The sequence below is a fragment of the Salmo salar genome, chromosome 16 (genome assembly GCF_965601325.2).
Source record: "Salmo salar chromosome 16, fSalSal1, whole genome shotgun sequence".
In the NCBI taxonomy this organism is placed as follows: domain Eukaryota; kingdom Metazoa; phylum Chordata; class Actinopteri; order Salmoniformes; family Salmonidae; genus Salmo; species Salmo salar.
Genome location: NC_138306.1, coordinates 28,882,809 through 28,898,798, shown reverse-complemented (window position 1 = coordinate 28,898,798; position 15,990 = coordinate 28,882,809). Strand labels below are relative to the sequence as shown.

Here is a 15,990-nt window from a genome sequence, read left to right as displayed (position 1 = left end):
GACGATCCTGCAGGTGACGAAGCCAGATGTGGAGGTCCTGGACTGGCGTGGTTACATGTGGTCTGCAGTTGTGGGGCCGGTTGGACGTGCTGCCAAATTCTCTAAAACGAGTTGGAGGTGGCTTATGGTAGAGAAATTAACATTAAATGATCTGGCAATAGCTCTGGTGGACATTACTACAATCAGCATGCCAATTGTATGCTCTGCCAAAACTTGAGACATCTGTGGCATTGTGTTCTGTGACAAAACTGCACATTTTAGAGTGGCCTTTTATTGTCCCCAGCACAAGTTGCACCTGTGTAATAATCATGCTGTTTAATCAGCTTCTTGATATGCCACACCTGTCAGATGGATGGATTATCTTATTAAAGGAGAAATGCTCCCTAACAAAATTGTGCACAAAATTTGAGAGAAATAAGCTTATGGAACATCTCTGGGATATTTTATTTCAGCTCATGAGACCAACACTTTACATGTTGGGTTTATATTTTTGCTCTGTATAGTTCTTTGGGTCACAATTTGGCCTACTAACACAATGTGACCTCTACAGAATAACTCAACCTTATAGGCTTTATTTTTGAAAACCCCACAAGCAGCTGTCCATTTGTGACTCAAGACTGTGTCATGACTGTCCTGTGAGGATCACAATGGGTCAGATCAGCTTGGCAATGGCTGACAATAACCAGACCCTCTCCCACCCGCAAAGGGGGGGCGGGGGCCACTAGGCCGTTTTTGACACCGCCACACCCAGTCGTAAATTAAGCAGGAGAGGACTCTCTACCCTCCAGTATTGGCTAAAGGAATGTCCCTTTGTCTCCAGAGACTAACATCCAGAAAGTGAATAATGGAACAATAATTCTAACAAAGAATGTGGGGAATGGTCAGTGGTGAGATATGGAAAACTCATATATGGTTGATTATTTTGTGATGTATTTAAAAATCTTATGGAGGAAAAACTGTAACTTGGAAAGTATGGCTATTACAGGTATGAGGTTTCATCTGATACATTGAGCATATAATATGACAAGTGATTAAGGCATGTGTTAAGATAAGAATGTGATTTTAGTTTTCTAATGAGATAATGTGAAAAGGATATCAAAAACGATTAAGTAGCCATGCCCCGAATGAGGTCAGAGAGCTTGTCAGCACGACGTAACACCCTTTTGACCAAGAGTGCATAAAGGCTTGGAAGAGAAATCAACCCTTAGAACTGGAAACATGAGGCGTTAGCTACATGTTAGAAATTATTGAAACTTTGTGGAGAAAACCACACAGCTCTAATGTCCAGGCATGGCTATGGTCTTGCGTGTGTGCAGAGAAACTTGAGCATATTTTTGTGATAGAGAAAAACAGACAATATTCTGGAGGGAATATACAGTTTATTTCCTTGTTAGTTTCACCCCATTCTATTTACATTCATCTCTGGTTTACGTTTCTGTACATGGCTAAAATCTTTTGAAAATCTATTTTAAAACTAGGCCTACATAGTGTGCTCAACTCCACACAAAGTACAACAGAAAAGCTCAGTAACAGTGCATGTGGATTATTCCTAAATAAGCCTGTTTTATGCACCGAATCAAATGCCCACATTCTTACAAAGCAGATCAGTTAAATGACTGCACTTTGGTTACTGCTCATTCCTGGTGGGTCGATCCAGTGCCTTTGATTCATCTACGGTCTATAGTTCCACTGCTTCTCATCAGAAACAGAATGGTGCTGGTGAAGGGTGAGGTCTGGACAAACAAAGCAGTAGCACAAGGCAACCTCATACAAGGAAATCTTCAACTCAGTTATTTACATGATAGATTTAAATATTTATAAAATATTCCAAAGCCATACACTGTGCAAACAGACATGAGGAAAGTATTCAGTCCACATATTCCGTACAGTAGGTCCATCATTCACATCCTTGTCTACCTCAAACAACGAGGGGTAAGTAGTCAGAGCAACAAATTAAACAACAAAAAAAGTGTTTAAATCGCCATTTTAGAATTTGGCTTGTAGCGTTTTTAATAAGACACCTAAAACAAAACACCAACTTACATAGCATGTAAATAAATAGTTTTTTCACCACTTCACCATTGTGGAGTATGAGCCACTGTGTGTGAGGAGCTTTCAACTTACAGTAGAGGAAACCTGAACATGGGCAAGCCAGTGAACCACCCTCCACTGACAAAACCACAAGCCTAGGTGTGTGTGTGTGTGTCTGGGGTATGGTGTGTGAGTGTAGGGTCCTTCTTATGCGTAGGTTCCCCCCGTCATGAGAAGTTCGTAGGCAGGGTCACGGCTCCTCCGGCACAGCACAACAAAGGCACACAGCATCCCAAATACCTAGGAGAGGAAAACAGCAGGGGTTAAAATGTAGTGTCATCCATGTCATCCTCCATACCTTCCTGACGAGATCGCCTGTCAACCTCTGACCTGGACGCTAGGCTAACTAGTCTCCCAGGAAAGGCTGAGCAAGGACACAAAACTACTACATCAGCAGCAAACAGAGAAGCATCTGGGTCAAAACTCTCTAGAATTACTGCAAATCAGCAGATTCACATGCACACAGATGCCTCACCAGCCCATAGAATAAGATAATCTAATGATGAAATGCAGAGGTGACATTATAAAAGGAAGAAACTACAGGACATTGATAAATAGCAATTTAAAATGTAGACTAGGACCTTCTGCTGTCCAGTAATTTTGATGAGAAAAACAAATCAAGTGATGAATGACAGAGCTTTAACGCAGCTCTCCCTCATTGAGGTCAAATGAAAGGAATGGAAAAGGGGTAAATCTAGCAAATAACATGCCGTCTCAATCCGACTCAATTTCCCACAGACTCTAGAATCTGATTATGCAAATGTTTAACAAATCCAAGTAACTAATATATCCATCAAGTCAAGATAAATTGGCTGGGGACACCATTTTATCTTAAGCTTCTATTTAGCCTAGTTTGAGATCAACTTGAATTCCTAGATTTTCCCCTGTCCCTATTGATGGGTTAGCTGACAATGTCACGAAAACGATAAGCATGCTTCAACGGGACAGAAGTCCACGAGTTGTTTTGATTCTAGATGGCCAGATAGCTACCAACAATGACAAGAAACTGCCATGTGGGGAATCATAAGTGACTCATTTCAGCTAGTCCCATCTTGTTGTTGATACCATGTCTTGTTTTGAGGTGTTGACTGATTTAATGTCAATGCTAGTATGGCTAAAATTAGCTTGCTAGCTAACCAGACAATTGTAACAATGTATTTGAGAGACAAGTGCTCATTGTGCAAATGTAATTAATAATCATTGGAGACGAAATATAGTTTACATGTTAACAATCTAAGCTAACCCAGTCTGATTTGCCCCATAGTTGCGCACGCGTCAGTTTTGTTGCTAAACAACCAACCCGTCTATGAAAAATGTAACAGTCCCGTAAGGGCCCTGTCCCTGTTCCTTGAGGCTTGCTGGAGTGTGGCAAGGGGGTTAACATAATAAGGGCATACCCCAGGCCCACTCAGCCGCCATACTGAATAATTTCATGACTCATACCATAAGTGCTTTTCAGATAGCCAGCGGAAAATAACTGAGTACCCCACAGAGTATCCCACTTGTCCCTCTACTCAAAGCGGCTAGTGCCTTCACACACTAGGGCAACAGCACAAATAGAACAATAAGACAGATATTTCACCGGATGTATACATGTGAAGCATGGCGTTTATTTAAGGGCGCGCAGAACGCGCCCCGTGGGGACGTGCCTGCCTGGGCCGCCCTGAGGGGCAGGCTGGTCCACTGGCGCGGCGACAACCCGGGCACGTCCGGGGCCCCCGCGCCGCGATGGCGTCCACCCGCCTTGGCGAGCAGCTCCGGGCACAAGCACCCCCGGAGGGGCTGATGGAAGTTTTATTTTACCTGAATTGCAGCGAACGTCAGTGCAGCCCAGATGACATACATAATAATCTCCTTTAGTTTCTTCACAACAAGGGCTTCACAACCCTGGAGACACAAAAACAATACATTGTGTAAGAGAATCAATTTGTATATTATGCATGCAAGAAAAGCATAGGTACGTTTTGGATCTCTTACCTCTGGATAGAGGTCTCCAGGATGGGCTAGAGAGCCTGTACAGTTGCTGACATTAGGTTTGCAGCAGCTCACTGGTATACTGTTGTTTCGAGACTCATTAAACCAGCGCGTGTTCCTCCAGTCGGAGTAATTGTGAATCCCACAACAGTGGAGCTGCAGGCATGACAAATGGTGATGGTCAATACTAGGTCAATTCAATACAGCTTTAAGTTACTTTAAAACTGTTACACAATGCATGAATTGCTCAAGTTCCATGCTAACATGCTATCACCTGTCTTTGCACGTAGTCAATGGCACGGCTCGGAGCATCTGTGTTGGTACCATTGTACTCATTGTACACCTTCTGGATGGAGTGATTGACCTCATCTTCAACCTGTAAACAAACATGTAACTGTGCTTAATAGGTCCCATCTTACACAACCTCGATGCTTTTCTAATGAATATCAATCACTATATTTTGGATAGCACTTTTCCTGTCATGGGAAAACAAATCTCCAAACATGTAGTCTAAATAGAAAAAGATATAGCGGCTACCATGTTTTCCATGGAGAAAATGGGTAATATTTTTTTATTTAAATTTAAAATTTTTGTATTTAACCTTTATTTAACTAGGCAAGTCAGTTAAGAACAAATTCTTATTTACAATGATGGCCTACCAAAAGGCAAAATGCCTCCTGCGGGGACGGGGACCTGGGATAAAAAAATACAATATATAGGACAAAACACACATCACAACAAGAGAGACAACACAACATAAAGAGAAACCTAGGACAACAACATAGCAAGGCAGCAACACATGACAACACAGCAAGGTAGCAACACAACAACATGGTAGCAGCACAAAACATGGTACAAACATTATTGGGCACAGACAACAGCACAGAAAACAGCACGAAGGTAGAGACAACAAAACATCACACAAAGCACCCACAGCTGTAATATTGTGGCTGGTAGAATTATTTTCCCCCCATTGGGAACATATCCAGAGAACTGGTATCCTGAACAAAATCTTTATTGCACAAACATACTGTAACCTTGATTTATATGTACTTTACTTAAGCCCTATTCACATGGAATTAGTTCTACTAGAGAATGCTGGTTATGTAATTATTACCTCAGAATATCCGTTATTCCAGAGGAAGAATCGGACGGGATTTGTTTTTTTCCAGATGCCTGTAATTCTTTAATTCTGGAGGTTTTTAGTCTAGGCTTGAAGAGGTGTCAACATGTCCAGGTGATAAGGCTACACTGAGCTTGGCTACCACATCATTTTTGGTATAAGTGTCGCCAAAATACTTAAATTGAGGTAGTGTGATCATAATCATTATTTTATCGATCTGCAGTAGACATCATAAATGCCCCCCAGCCTGCAGATGGGAGCTAAACAGCACACACTTGAGATGCGCTTTTAGGCTATGGATGAGAAAGTGAACTTGTCATTGCCAAAAGTTTGCTCAGTTATAATGCTGCTTTGTGCTCTATTTTACTGACACATTTGGTGATGTTCAATTCTTTGGCACAAAACATATAAACAAAAGCATTCACTGTGAAAGTTGATACAGTAGGTCCTAAATATATCGGCAATGCGCAGCATTTCGTTTTAAGCATCAATTTATCTAATCAGTTATTGTTTTCTTGCTCAAACCACGAGCAACACCTGTCAAACTCAAGACATTTCTCTCAAAACACAGGGATGTCGATTCGCACGTGACTAGTATTTTCAGAGGACCTTGGAGTTAGTCGAAAAACAGTAGGTTTTAGGAATTATTACTCTCCTGCTATGTAAAAATGACCAACATGGCAGAGTCGGATGGGGGACTTAAATAATGGATGTGATTTGTGCTCGTACACATAATTACAGAACCATCTCTCCCAGTAAAACTAGTCCCATGAGAATAGGGTTTTACACACCTTTGATCTGTAAATATAACCAAAAACCACCACAGCCACTTCCGTCACAAACACCAGCAGGAGAAGGACGACAAACTGTGGGGAGAAGAGGAATAATTAAACATAGAAGAAACTCCTGAAAATAAAATGGGTGCTTGGCATTCATAAGAGGCACATTTAAATCAATAAACTGTAATGAAGGATTATCCAACATGATATAAAACAATATGAACTCTTATCTCTGTAGCCTGAACTGGGCTATGCATTTAGTAATCAGTCATCTGGCCAACAGGATTACAGAGGGATACGATATCTGTGCCCAAGTTGAACGTTGTAGTAGTAGGTGATAAGAAAACATTCACTGACCGCTGCAAGTCCGTAGCGGCTTTCTCGTATTGTGGCACAACATCCAATAAGACCGATGATGAAAAGGAGGCCTCCTACTGCAATTATGGTCACAGCAGGGATAAGGGTGTACACATCTTCAAAGAAGTGGTCGTAGTCATCATATGTGATGAACACATAGGCTCCAACATAGCACAAAATCCCTGCTGCTGCCTGTATGATTGGGGGGGGGAAATAGTATTAATACCACAAAAAAAGCATATAAAATAAAATGTTTGAATGAGTACAGCCTCTCTGAGTCTGATGGTCCCTGAGAGGATATGAGAACCCAAGGCATTAACAGGGCATTCTGCCTTATCCTAAGGGTTCTCTGCTACAAGCACCCCTTAACGTTTAGAAACGTCAATAATCATCACTTGCGATACGGGTTTAGAAACATGTATATCAGCAAGAATCGTTCAAATAAAAAATATATACTTACCTGCAGGCACATACGGCTGTGTGCCTCCAGCCGACAAACTACACTTCCTTTCCAGTTCGCTTACACACAGGTGTTCGAGCACACTAGATAGCTAATTAGCATAAGTGATCACCTTTATCTTCCGTAAACAAGCGCTGTAACGTGTAGATATGGCCGTGTGTGAACACTAACCCCCAAAAAAGGTGTTTAACCTTTTGTTTTTTGAAAATTATTTCTCACTGATGAAAAATTGGTCCTTATGTTTCCATAACTGTACCGCAAGCAATGCATGTTAACATTCAGAAAGTGCATCAGAGCCCTTAACAAAACTCCCCCAGAAGACACCTTCATGAATAAAGCAGGGATGGGCAACTCATCATGAGGGGCCCCAGATGCTCACGGGTCTGCGTACCCACATCCACAACCCCCCCACATTGAGAGTAAAACATTTTAGTGGCCCCCCTCTTGACAGTGGAGAGAAATGTTAATTTCATGCAATTCTACACAATTTTGCCATGGAGTGTAGAGAAAGTGTTGTAGTTTTAAAGAAAGTTATTTGCTGCAATTGTACACATCTTGCCATGTGGCAGAGAGAAGATTTTGCACTTGATAACAAATTTCATGCAAGTCTACTCATTTTGCAGAGGACAATTTGGTGTTTTAAAGCAAATTTTCTGCAATTCTACACATTGCCATAAGGTTTAGAGGTATTTTTGCAATTTTTTTTTATATGAAATCTGAGTGAGACTGACTAACAAAATCCGTATTTAGACCATGGTTACAAGTTTAGATAGTTTGTTGTACAGCTAGTTTAGCGTACAGCTAACTTAACAATCTAAAAAATGTTAGCTGACTGGTGCTAATTGACTCACTATCAGTGACTGACATGAGAGAAACTGCTGATGTACAACAACATTTCTAAATTGCACCTTGTGTATTCTACTATTTGAACTTGCAACAGTAAGTTGAGACCCTGACTCAGTTTAAACCCCTGTGCTAAAGGTAGGTCCTGAGTGGCACAGCAGTCTAAGGCACTGCATCTCAGTGCTAGAGGTGTCACTACAGACACCCTGGTTCGAATCCAGACTATCCCAACCGGCCGTGATCGGGAGTCCCATAGGGCGGCGCACAATTGGCCAAGCGTTGTCCGGGTTTGGCCGATGTAGGCCGTCATTGTAAATAAGAATTTGTTCTTAACTGACTTGGTTAGTTAAATAAAGGTTCAATAAATACATCGTTTGTGTATATGAATGGACTAAACTAGGCCTATAAAAGAGACCAATCTTGAGCGGGCTAAGGATGGCCTGAAAGGTGTAGGTCTGACACAAATGCATAACTACTACAACCATCGCATTTGCATTATAATAACTCAAGCAAGATGGCACCGATAGAGATGGCAGCTTCGCTTCTAGTCCTTAGGAAACTGTACAGTATTTTGTTTTTTTATGTATTATTTCTTACATCGTTAGCCCAGAAAACCTTAAGTGTTATTACATAGAAACGGGAAGAACTATTGGATATCAGAGAGACGTCAACTTACCAGCACTACGACCAGGAATACGACTTTCCCAAAGCGGATCCTTTGTCTGTACCTCCCAGGGCATTTGAACTGATTCCAGAGGCCGATCCAAAACAACGCCGCCAGAGGAGAGGGTGCTGGAACGGTCTTCTAGGGAGGCTTTGGACGCGCACACACCATCCACCGCTTCCAAGCATATTACTCGCTAATGTCCAGTCCCTAGTTAACAAAGTAGACGAAATCAGGGCAAGAGTTGCTTTCTAAAAGAGATATCCGGGATTGTAACATACTCTGGTTCACGGAGACATGGCTAGCTGGGGACATGCTGTCGGGGTCCATACAGCCAATGGGATTTTCAGTGCATCGCGCCGACAGGAATAAAGATCTCTCCGGGTATGAAGAAGGGTGGGGGTGTATGTTTCATGATTAACGACTCATGGTGTAATTGTAACAACATACAGGAACTCAAGTCCTTTTGTTCACCTGACCTAGAATTCCTCACAATCAAATGCCGACAGTATTATCTCCCAAGAACTCTCCTTGGTCATCGTCACAGCCGTGTATATCCCCCCCGCAAGCGGATGCCAAGACAGCCATCAAGGAACTTCACTGGACTTCATGCAAACTGGAAACCATATATCCCGAGGCTGCATTTATTGTAGCTGGGGATTTTAACAAAGCTAATTTGAGAACAAGGCAACCTAAATTCTATCAGCATATCGATTGCTGTACAAGAGCGAGTAACACGCTCAACCATTGCTACTCTAACTTCCGCGATGCATACAAGACCCTCCCCCGCCCTCCTTTTGGCAAATCTGACCATGACTCCATCTTGTTGCTTCCCTCCTATAGGCAGAAACTAAAACAGGAAGCACCCGTGCTTTGGTCAATCCAACGCTGGTCTGACCAATCAGATTCCACGCTTCAAGATCGCTTCGATCACATGGACTGGGATATGTTCCCGGGTAGCCTCAGATAATAACATTGATGTATATGCTGATTCTGTGAGAGTTTAGAAGGACGTGTATAGGAGATGTTGTACCCACTATGACAATTAAAACCTTCCCTAACCAGAAACCGTGGACTGATGGCAGCTTTTGCGCAAAACTGAAAGAATATGCCTTGCCATGATTAAACGCGGTGGTAACTGGAAATATGGCCAAATACAAACAGTGTAGTTATTCCCTCCGTAAGGCAATCAAACAAGCTAACACGGAACCCAAATCGGCTGCGCACGTGCGCCATTGTGCATAAATGTATTTTGTTCCCCTACACCAAACGCGATCACGACACACAGGTTAAAATATCAAAACAAACTCTGAACCAATGACATTCATTTGGGGACAGGTCAAAAAGCATTAAACATGTATGGCAATTTAGCTAGTTAGCTTGCACTTGCTAGCTAATTTGTCCTATTTAGCTAGCTTGCTGTTGCTAGCTAATTTGTCCTGGGATATAAACATTGAGTTGTTATTTTACCTGAAATGCACAAGGTCCTCTACTCTGACAATTAATCCACACATAAAACGGCCAACCGAATCGTTTCTAGTCATCTCTCCTCCTTCCAGGCTTTTTCATCTTTGAACTTATATGGTGATTGGCATCTACATTTTCATAGTATTACCACGACAACCGGCAAAAATTTCGTCTTTCAATCACCCATGTGGGTATAACCAATGAGGAGATGGCACGTGGGTACCAGCTTCTATAAACCAATGAGGAGATGGGAGAGGCAGGACGTGCAGCGCGATCTGCGTCAGAAATAGCAAGGAGTTCTATTTTAGCCCTTGGCAACGCAGACGCTCGTTGGCTCGCGCGAGCAGCCTGGGTGCAATAATTGAATAACATGGATTTCTAAATTTGTATATTGATTTTAAGAAAGGCATTAATGTTTATGGTTAGGTACATTTGTGCAAAGACTGCTTTTTTCCGCAATGCGCTTTTGTTAAATCATCACCCGTTTGGCGAAGTTGAAGTAGGCTGTGATTCGATGATAAATTAACAAGGCACCGCAGGACAAGCTAGTTAACCTAGTAATATCAACCATGTGTAGTTAACTAGTGATTATGTGAAGATTGTTTTTTATATAAGTTTAATGCTAGCTAGCAACTTACCTTGCCTCCTTGCAGCCACAAGGTCCTTTTGACGCTGCACTCGCGTAACAGGTGGTCAGCCTGCCATGCAGTTTCCTCGTGGATTGCAATGTAATCGGCCATAATCGGCATCCAAAAAGGCCGACTACCGATTGTTATCAAAACTTGAAATCGGCCCAAATTAATCAGCCATGCCGATTAATCGCTCGACCTCTAATCCCTATCCCAGCCTGCTGTCCCCACATGCTTCAAGATGGCCACCATTGGTCCTGTTCCCAAGAAACCTAAGGTAACTGAACTAAATGACTATCGCCCCGTAGCACTCACTTCTGTCATCATGAAGTGCTTTGAGAGACTAGTCAAGGATCACCTCCACCCTACCTGTCACCCTAGACCCACTTCAATTTGCTTATTGCCTCAATAGGTCCATAGACGATGCAATCGCCATCACACTGCCCTATCCCATCTGGACAAGAGGAATACCTATGTAAGAATGCTGTTCATTGACTACAGCTCAGCCTTCAACACCAGAGTACCCTCCAAACTCATTAAGCTTGAGACCCTGGATCTCGACCCTCCTCTGTGCAACTGGGTCCTGGACTTCCTGACGGGCCGCCCCCAGGTGGTGAAGGTAGGAAACAACATCTCCAGTCCGCTCATCCTCAACACTGGGGCCCCACAAGGGTGAGTTCTCAGCCCCCTCCTGTACTCCTTGTTCACCCACGACTGCGTGACCATGCACGCCTCCAACTCAATTATCACGTTTGCAGACGACACAACAGCGGTAGGCTTGATTACCAAAAACAACGAGACAGCCGACATGGAGGAGGTGAGGGCCCTCAGAGTGTAGTGTCAGAAAAATAACCTCTCACTCGATGTCAGCAAAAGAAAAGAGATGATCGTTGACCTCAGGAAACAGCAAAGGGAGCACCCCCCTATCCACATCGACAGGACAGCAGTGGAGAAGGTGTACATATCACCGACAACTGATATGGTCCAAGCACACAGACAGTGTGGTGAAGGCGCAAAGCTGGGACAGAGAGAGATAGAAGCTGTTTTTCAATCTCAAGGCCATCAGATTGTTAAAACAGCCACCACTAGCACAGATAGGTAGGTAGGCAGCTGCCTAGAGACTTGATATCATTGGCCATTTTAATAAATGGAACACTAGTCACTTTAATAAATGTTTACACACGCATTACTCATCTCATATGTATATAATGTATTCTGCATCTACTCTTTACTATCTATTGCATCTTAGCTGCTCGGTCACTGCTCATCCATATATTTTATACATACACTTAGGTTGGATTCATTAAAGCTCGTTTTTCAACCACTCCAAAGTTCTTGTTAAAATACTACAGTTTTGGCAAGTCGGTTAGGACATCTACTTTGTGCATGACAAGTCATTTTTCCAACAATTGTTTACAGACAGATTATTTCACTTAAAATTCACTGTATCACAATTCCAGTGGGTCAGAAGTTTACATACACTAAGTTGACTGCCTTTAAACAGCTTGGAAAATTCCAGAAAATGATGTCATGGCTTTAGAAGTTTCTGATAGGCTAATTGACATCATTTGAGTCAATTGGAGGTGTACCTGTGGATGTATTTCAAGGCCTACCTTCAAACTCAGTGCCTCTTTGCTTGACATCATGGGAAAATCAAAAGAAATCAGCCAAGACCTCAGAAAATAAATTGTAGACCTCCACAAGTCTGGTTCAACATTGGGAGCAATTTCCAAACGCCACGTTCATCTGCACAAACAATAGTATGCAAGTATAAACACCATGGGATCACGCAGCCGTCATACCGCTGAGGAAGGAGACGCGTTCTGTCTCCTAGAGATGAAGGTACTTTGGTGCGAAAAGTGCAAATCAATCCCAGAACAACAGCAAAGGACCTTGTGAAGATGCTGGAGGAAACAGGTACAAAACTATCTATAACCACAGTAAAACGAGTCCTATATCAACATAACCTGAAAGGCCGCTCAGCAAGGAAGAAGCCACTGCTCCAAAACCGCCATAAAAAAGCCAGACTATGGTTTGCAACTGCACATTGGGACAAAGATCGTACCTTTTGGAGAAATGTCCTCTGGTTAGATGAAACAAAAAAATAACTTTTTGGCCATAATGACTATCGTTATCTTTGGAGGCAAAAGGGGGAGGCTTGCAAGCCGAAGAACACCATCCCAACCTTGAAGCACGGGGGTGGCAGCATCGTGTTGTGGGGGTGCTTTGCTGCAGGAGGGACAGGTGCACTTCACAAAATAGATGGCATCATGAGGAGGAAAATGATGTGGATATATTGAAGCAACATCTCAAGACATCATTCAGGAAGTTAAAGTTTGGTCACAAATGGGTCTTCCAAATGAACAATGACCCCAACCATACTTCCAAAGTTGTGGCAAAATGGCTTAAGAACAACAAAGTCAAGGTATTGGAGTGGCCATCACAAAGCCCTGACCTCAGTCCTATAGAACATCAGAGGGCAGAACTTTAACCTGTTATGGATAGGGGGCAGTATTTTCACAGCCGGATAAAAAACGTACCCGATTTAATCTGATTATTACTCCTGCCCAGAAACTAGAATATGCATATAATTATTAGCTTTGGATAGAAAACACTCAAGTTTCTAAAACTGTTTGAATGGTGTCTGTGAGTATAACAGAACTCATTTGGCAGGCCAAAACCTGAGAAGATTCTGTACAGGAAGTACCGTCTGACCATTTCTTGGCCTTCTTGATTATCTCTATCCAAAACAGGGGATCTCTGCTGTTACGTGACACTTCCTACGGCTCCCATGGGCTCTCAGAAGGCGGCAAAAAGCTGAATCGTGGCTTTGCAGGCCCTGGCTGAAAAACATTAGCGCGTTTGGATAGTGGCCGATCAGAGTACTATGAGACTGAGGCTCGTGCACGAGTCGACTCCATGTTTACTTTCTCTCTCTGAACGAAAACCACCACTCCCGGTCGGAATATTATCACTTTTTTACGAGAAAAATGGCATAAAAATGTATTTTAAACAGCGGTTGACATGCTTCGAAGTACGGTAATGGAATATTTAGAATTTTTTTGTCACGAAATGCGTCGGGCGCGTAATCCTTCGTCACCCTTGGATAGTGTCTTGAACGTACGAACAAAACGCCGCTATTTGGATATAACTATGGATTATTTTGAACCAAACCAACATTTGTTATTGAAGTAGCAGTCCTGGGAGTGCATTCTGACAAAGAACACCAAAGGTAATCAAACTTTTCTAATAGTAAATCGGAGTTTGGTGAGGGTCAAACTTGGTGGGTGTCAAAATAGCCCAGCCATCACGGCTAGCTATCTACTCAGAATATTGCAAAATGTGCTTTCACCGAAAAGCTATTTAAAATCGGACACCTCGATTGCACAAAGGAGTTCTGTATCTATAATTCTTAAAATAATTGTTATGTTTTTTTGTGAACGTTTATCGTGAGTAATTTAGTAAATTCACCGGAAGTGTTCGGTGGGAATGCTAGTTCTGAACGTCACATGCTAATGTAAAAAGCTGGTTTTTGATATAAATATGAACTTGATTGAACAAAACATGCATGTATTGTATAACATAATGTCCTAGGCGTGTCATCTGATGAAGATCTAAAGGTTAGTGCTGCATTTAGCTGTGGTTTTGTTTTTTTGTGACATTATATGCTAGCTTGAAAAATGGGTGTCTGATTATTTCTGGCTGGGTACTCTGCTGACGTAATCTAATGTTTTGCTTTCGCTGTAAAGCCTTTTTGAAATCGGACAGTGTGGTTAGATAAAGGAGAGTCTCGTCTTTAAAATGGTGTAAAATAGTCATATGTTTAAAAAATTGAAGTTTTGGTTTTTTTTAGGAATTTGTCATTCGCGCCACGCCTATCATTGGATATTGGAGCAGGTGTTCCGCTAGCGGAACGTCTAGATGTAAGAGGTTAAAAGCGTGTGCGAGCAAGGAGGCCTACAAACCTGACTCAGTTACACCAGCTCTGTCAGGAGGAATGGGCCAAAATTCACCCAACTCATTGTGGGAAGCTTGTGGAACACTACCTGAAACGTTTGACCCAAGAAACAATTTAAAGGCAATGCTACCAAATACTAATTTAGTGTATGTAAACTTCTGCCCCTCTAGGAATGTAATGAAAGAAATAAAAACTGAAATAAATCCCTCTTTACTATTATTCTGACATTTCACATTCTTAAAATAAAGTGGTGATCCTAACTGACCTAAGACAGGGCATTTTTACTAGGATTAAATGCCAGGAATTGTGGTATTTGGCTAAGGTGTATGTAAACTTCCAACTTCAACTGTATATACTCTTATCCCATTCCTTTACTAGATTCTGTGTATTAGGTTTTGATGTGGAATTGTTAGATATTACCTGTTTGATACTGGTGCACTGTCGGATTTAGAAGCATAAGCATTTCGTTACACTCGCAATAACATCTACTAACCATGTGTATGTGACCAATAAAAAGGTATTGTAACGACACTGGGTTTATAAGCGTGGATATCGGCTCTGCCGCTCGAGGATGCTTTTGCGGCAGTTGATAGCGCGCTGGACTTCGGGCTACAAGCTCGAGGGTTCAAGACCTGCTCCCTGCTGTTTCATTACAGTATTGTATTTGATCCTTCAATTGGAATTATTTGCTTGCTCACTGACTGGAAAAGAACAACACAGAACATTGTTTATTGACCTTTCAAACCTCATCCTAACATATTGAAGTTTAGAAAAAGAACAAAAAAAAAAAAAAAGACTATGTTGAGGACCATTGTGGCTACAGAACTAGTATTGTATGAGAAGTGGCATTTTAAAAGGTTCAAAGGGGAAGACTCCAGGGCAGGCAGTGGCTTTCGTCCTGGGACAAATGGGGCAGAAAAGCAATGCATGAAACTCCCTCTAGCCGCAGTAGCCAAAGCAACCAGACAGAGAAGCAAAGGAAATGTTCAGACAACTAGTTACATCTAAAAGGGACAGCAACAACATGACTGCAAGAACATTGAATTATAATAGCCCAAATTCTCAAACAGTAACGTTAGCTAACTATATTGATGCTAAAGATAGACAAACATCCACTGGGCCGAGGTTGCCTTGAATGGCTAGCAGGTTGCTTGCAAATTTGCTGCGTATTAAGGTTGAGGAAGGGATGTTGCGCATTCATTCCCAAACGACAAGATGTCGTTTTGACTTACCCAAAAAATTAGGTTCAGAAAAACCAGCACCGTCTTTGATGAGGTGATACCACAGTGCCCCATGTTTAAAACAGGTATTGTCTATTATTATGGTAAAAACGTATTTGTAAAATGGCTGGCTATATACTCCTGCGTTTGTAATCCATGCCCGACTGGAGTGGATTCTCTGACTCCCACAAACCAGAGCGCCAGCACGACAAAAACCAACCAGTTGGAGGTCATGTGACCCGATGTTGCAACCTCAACTCATTTTAGCAGCAAATATTTTTTATAACTAACTCGTTGTTCTATCTGCGCTAGCAGTGTTTGTATCATAATAATACAAACATGGATCAGTGAGTAAATTACATATGTAAAGGACGTACCACTTCCTCCCGACTCGTTTATATGGGGGGTGATAAGTGCCAAAATGA

The 15,990-nt window shown here is 42.1% G+C and overlaps 1 protein-coding gene across 1 annotated transcript; it reads right to left on the bottom strand.

Annotated features, from left to right (window-relative positions):
• Window positions 1-1,802: 1,802 nt before the first annotated feature.
• Window positions 1,803-15,770, bottom strand: LOC106573495 (tetraspanin 3a). The gene is made up of 7 exons (XM_014148589.3): window positions 15,578-15,770; window positions 6,325-6,516; window positions 5,980-6,054; window positions 4,340-4,441; window positions 4,069-4,221; window positions 3,895-3,978; window positions 1,803-2,331 (listed from the first exon to the last, which is right to left on the bottom strand). The coding sequence occupies exons 1-7, from the start codon at window positions 15,638-15,640 to the stop codon at window positions 2,239-2,241; spliced, it is 762 nt and encodes a 253-aa protein (XP_014004064.1). The 5' UTR covers window positions 15,641-15,770; the 3' UTR covers window positions 1,803-2,238.
• Between the last annotated feature and the right edge of the window lie 220 nt (window positions 15,771-15,990).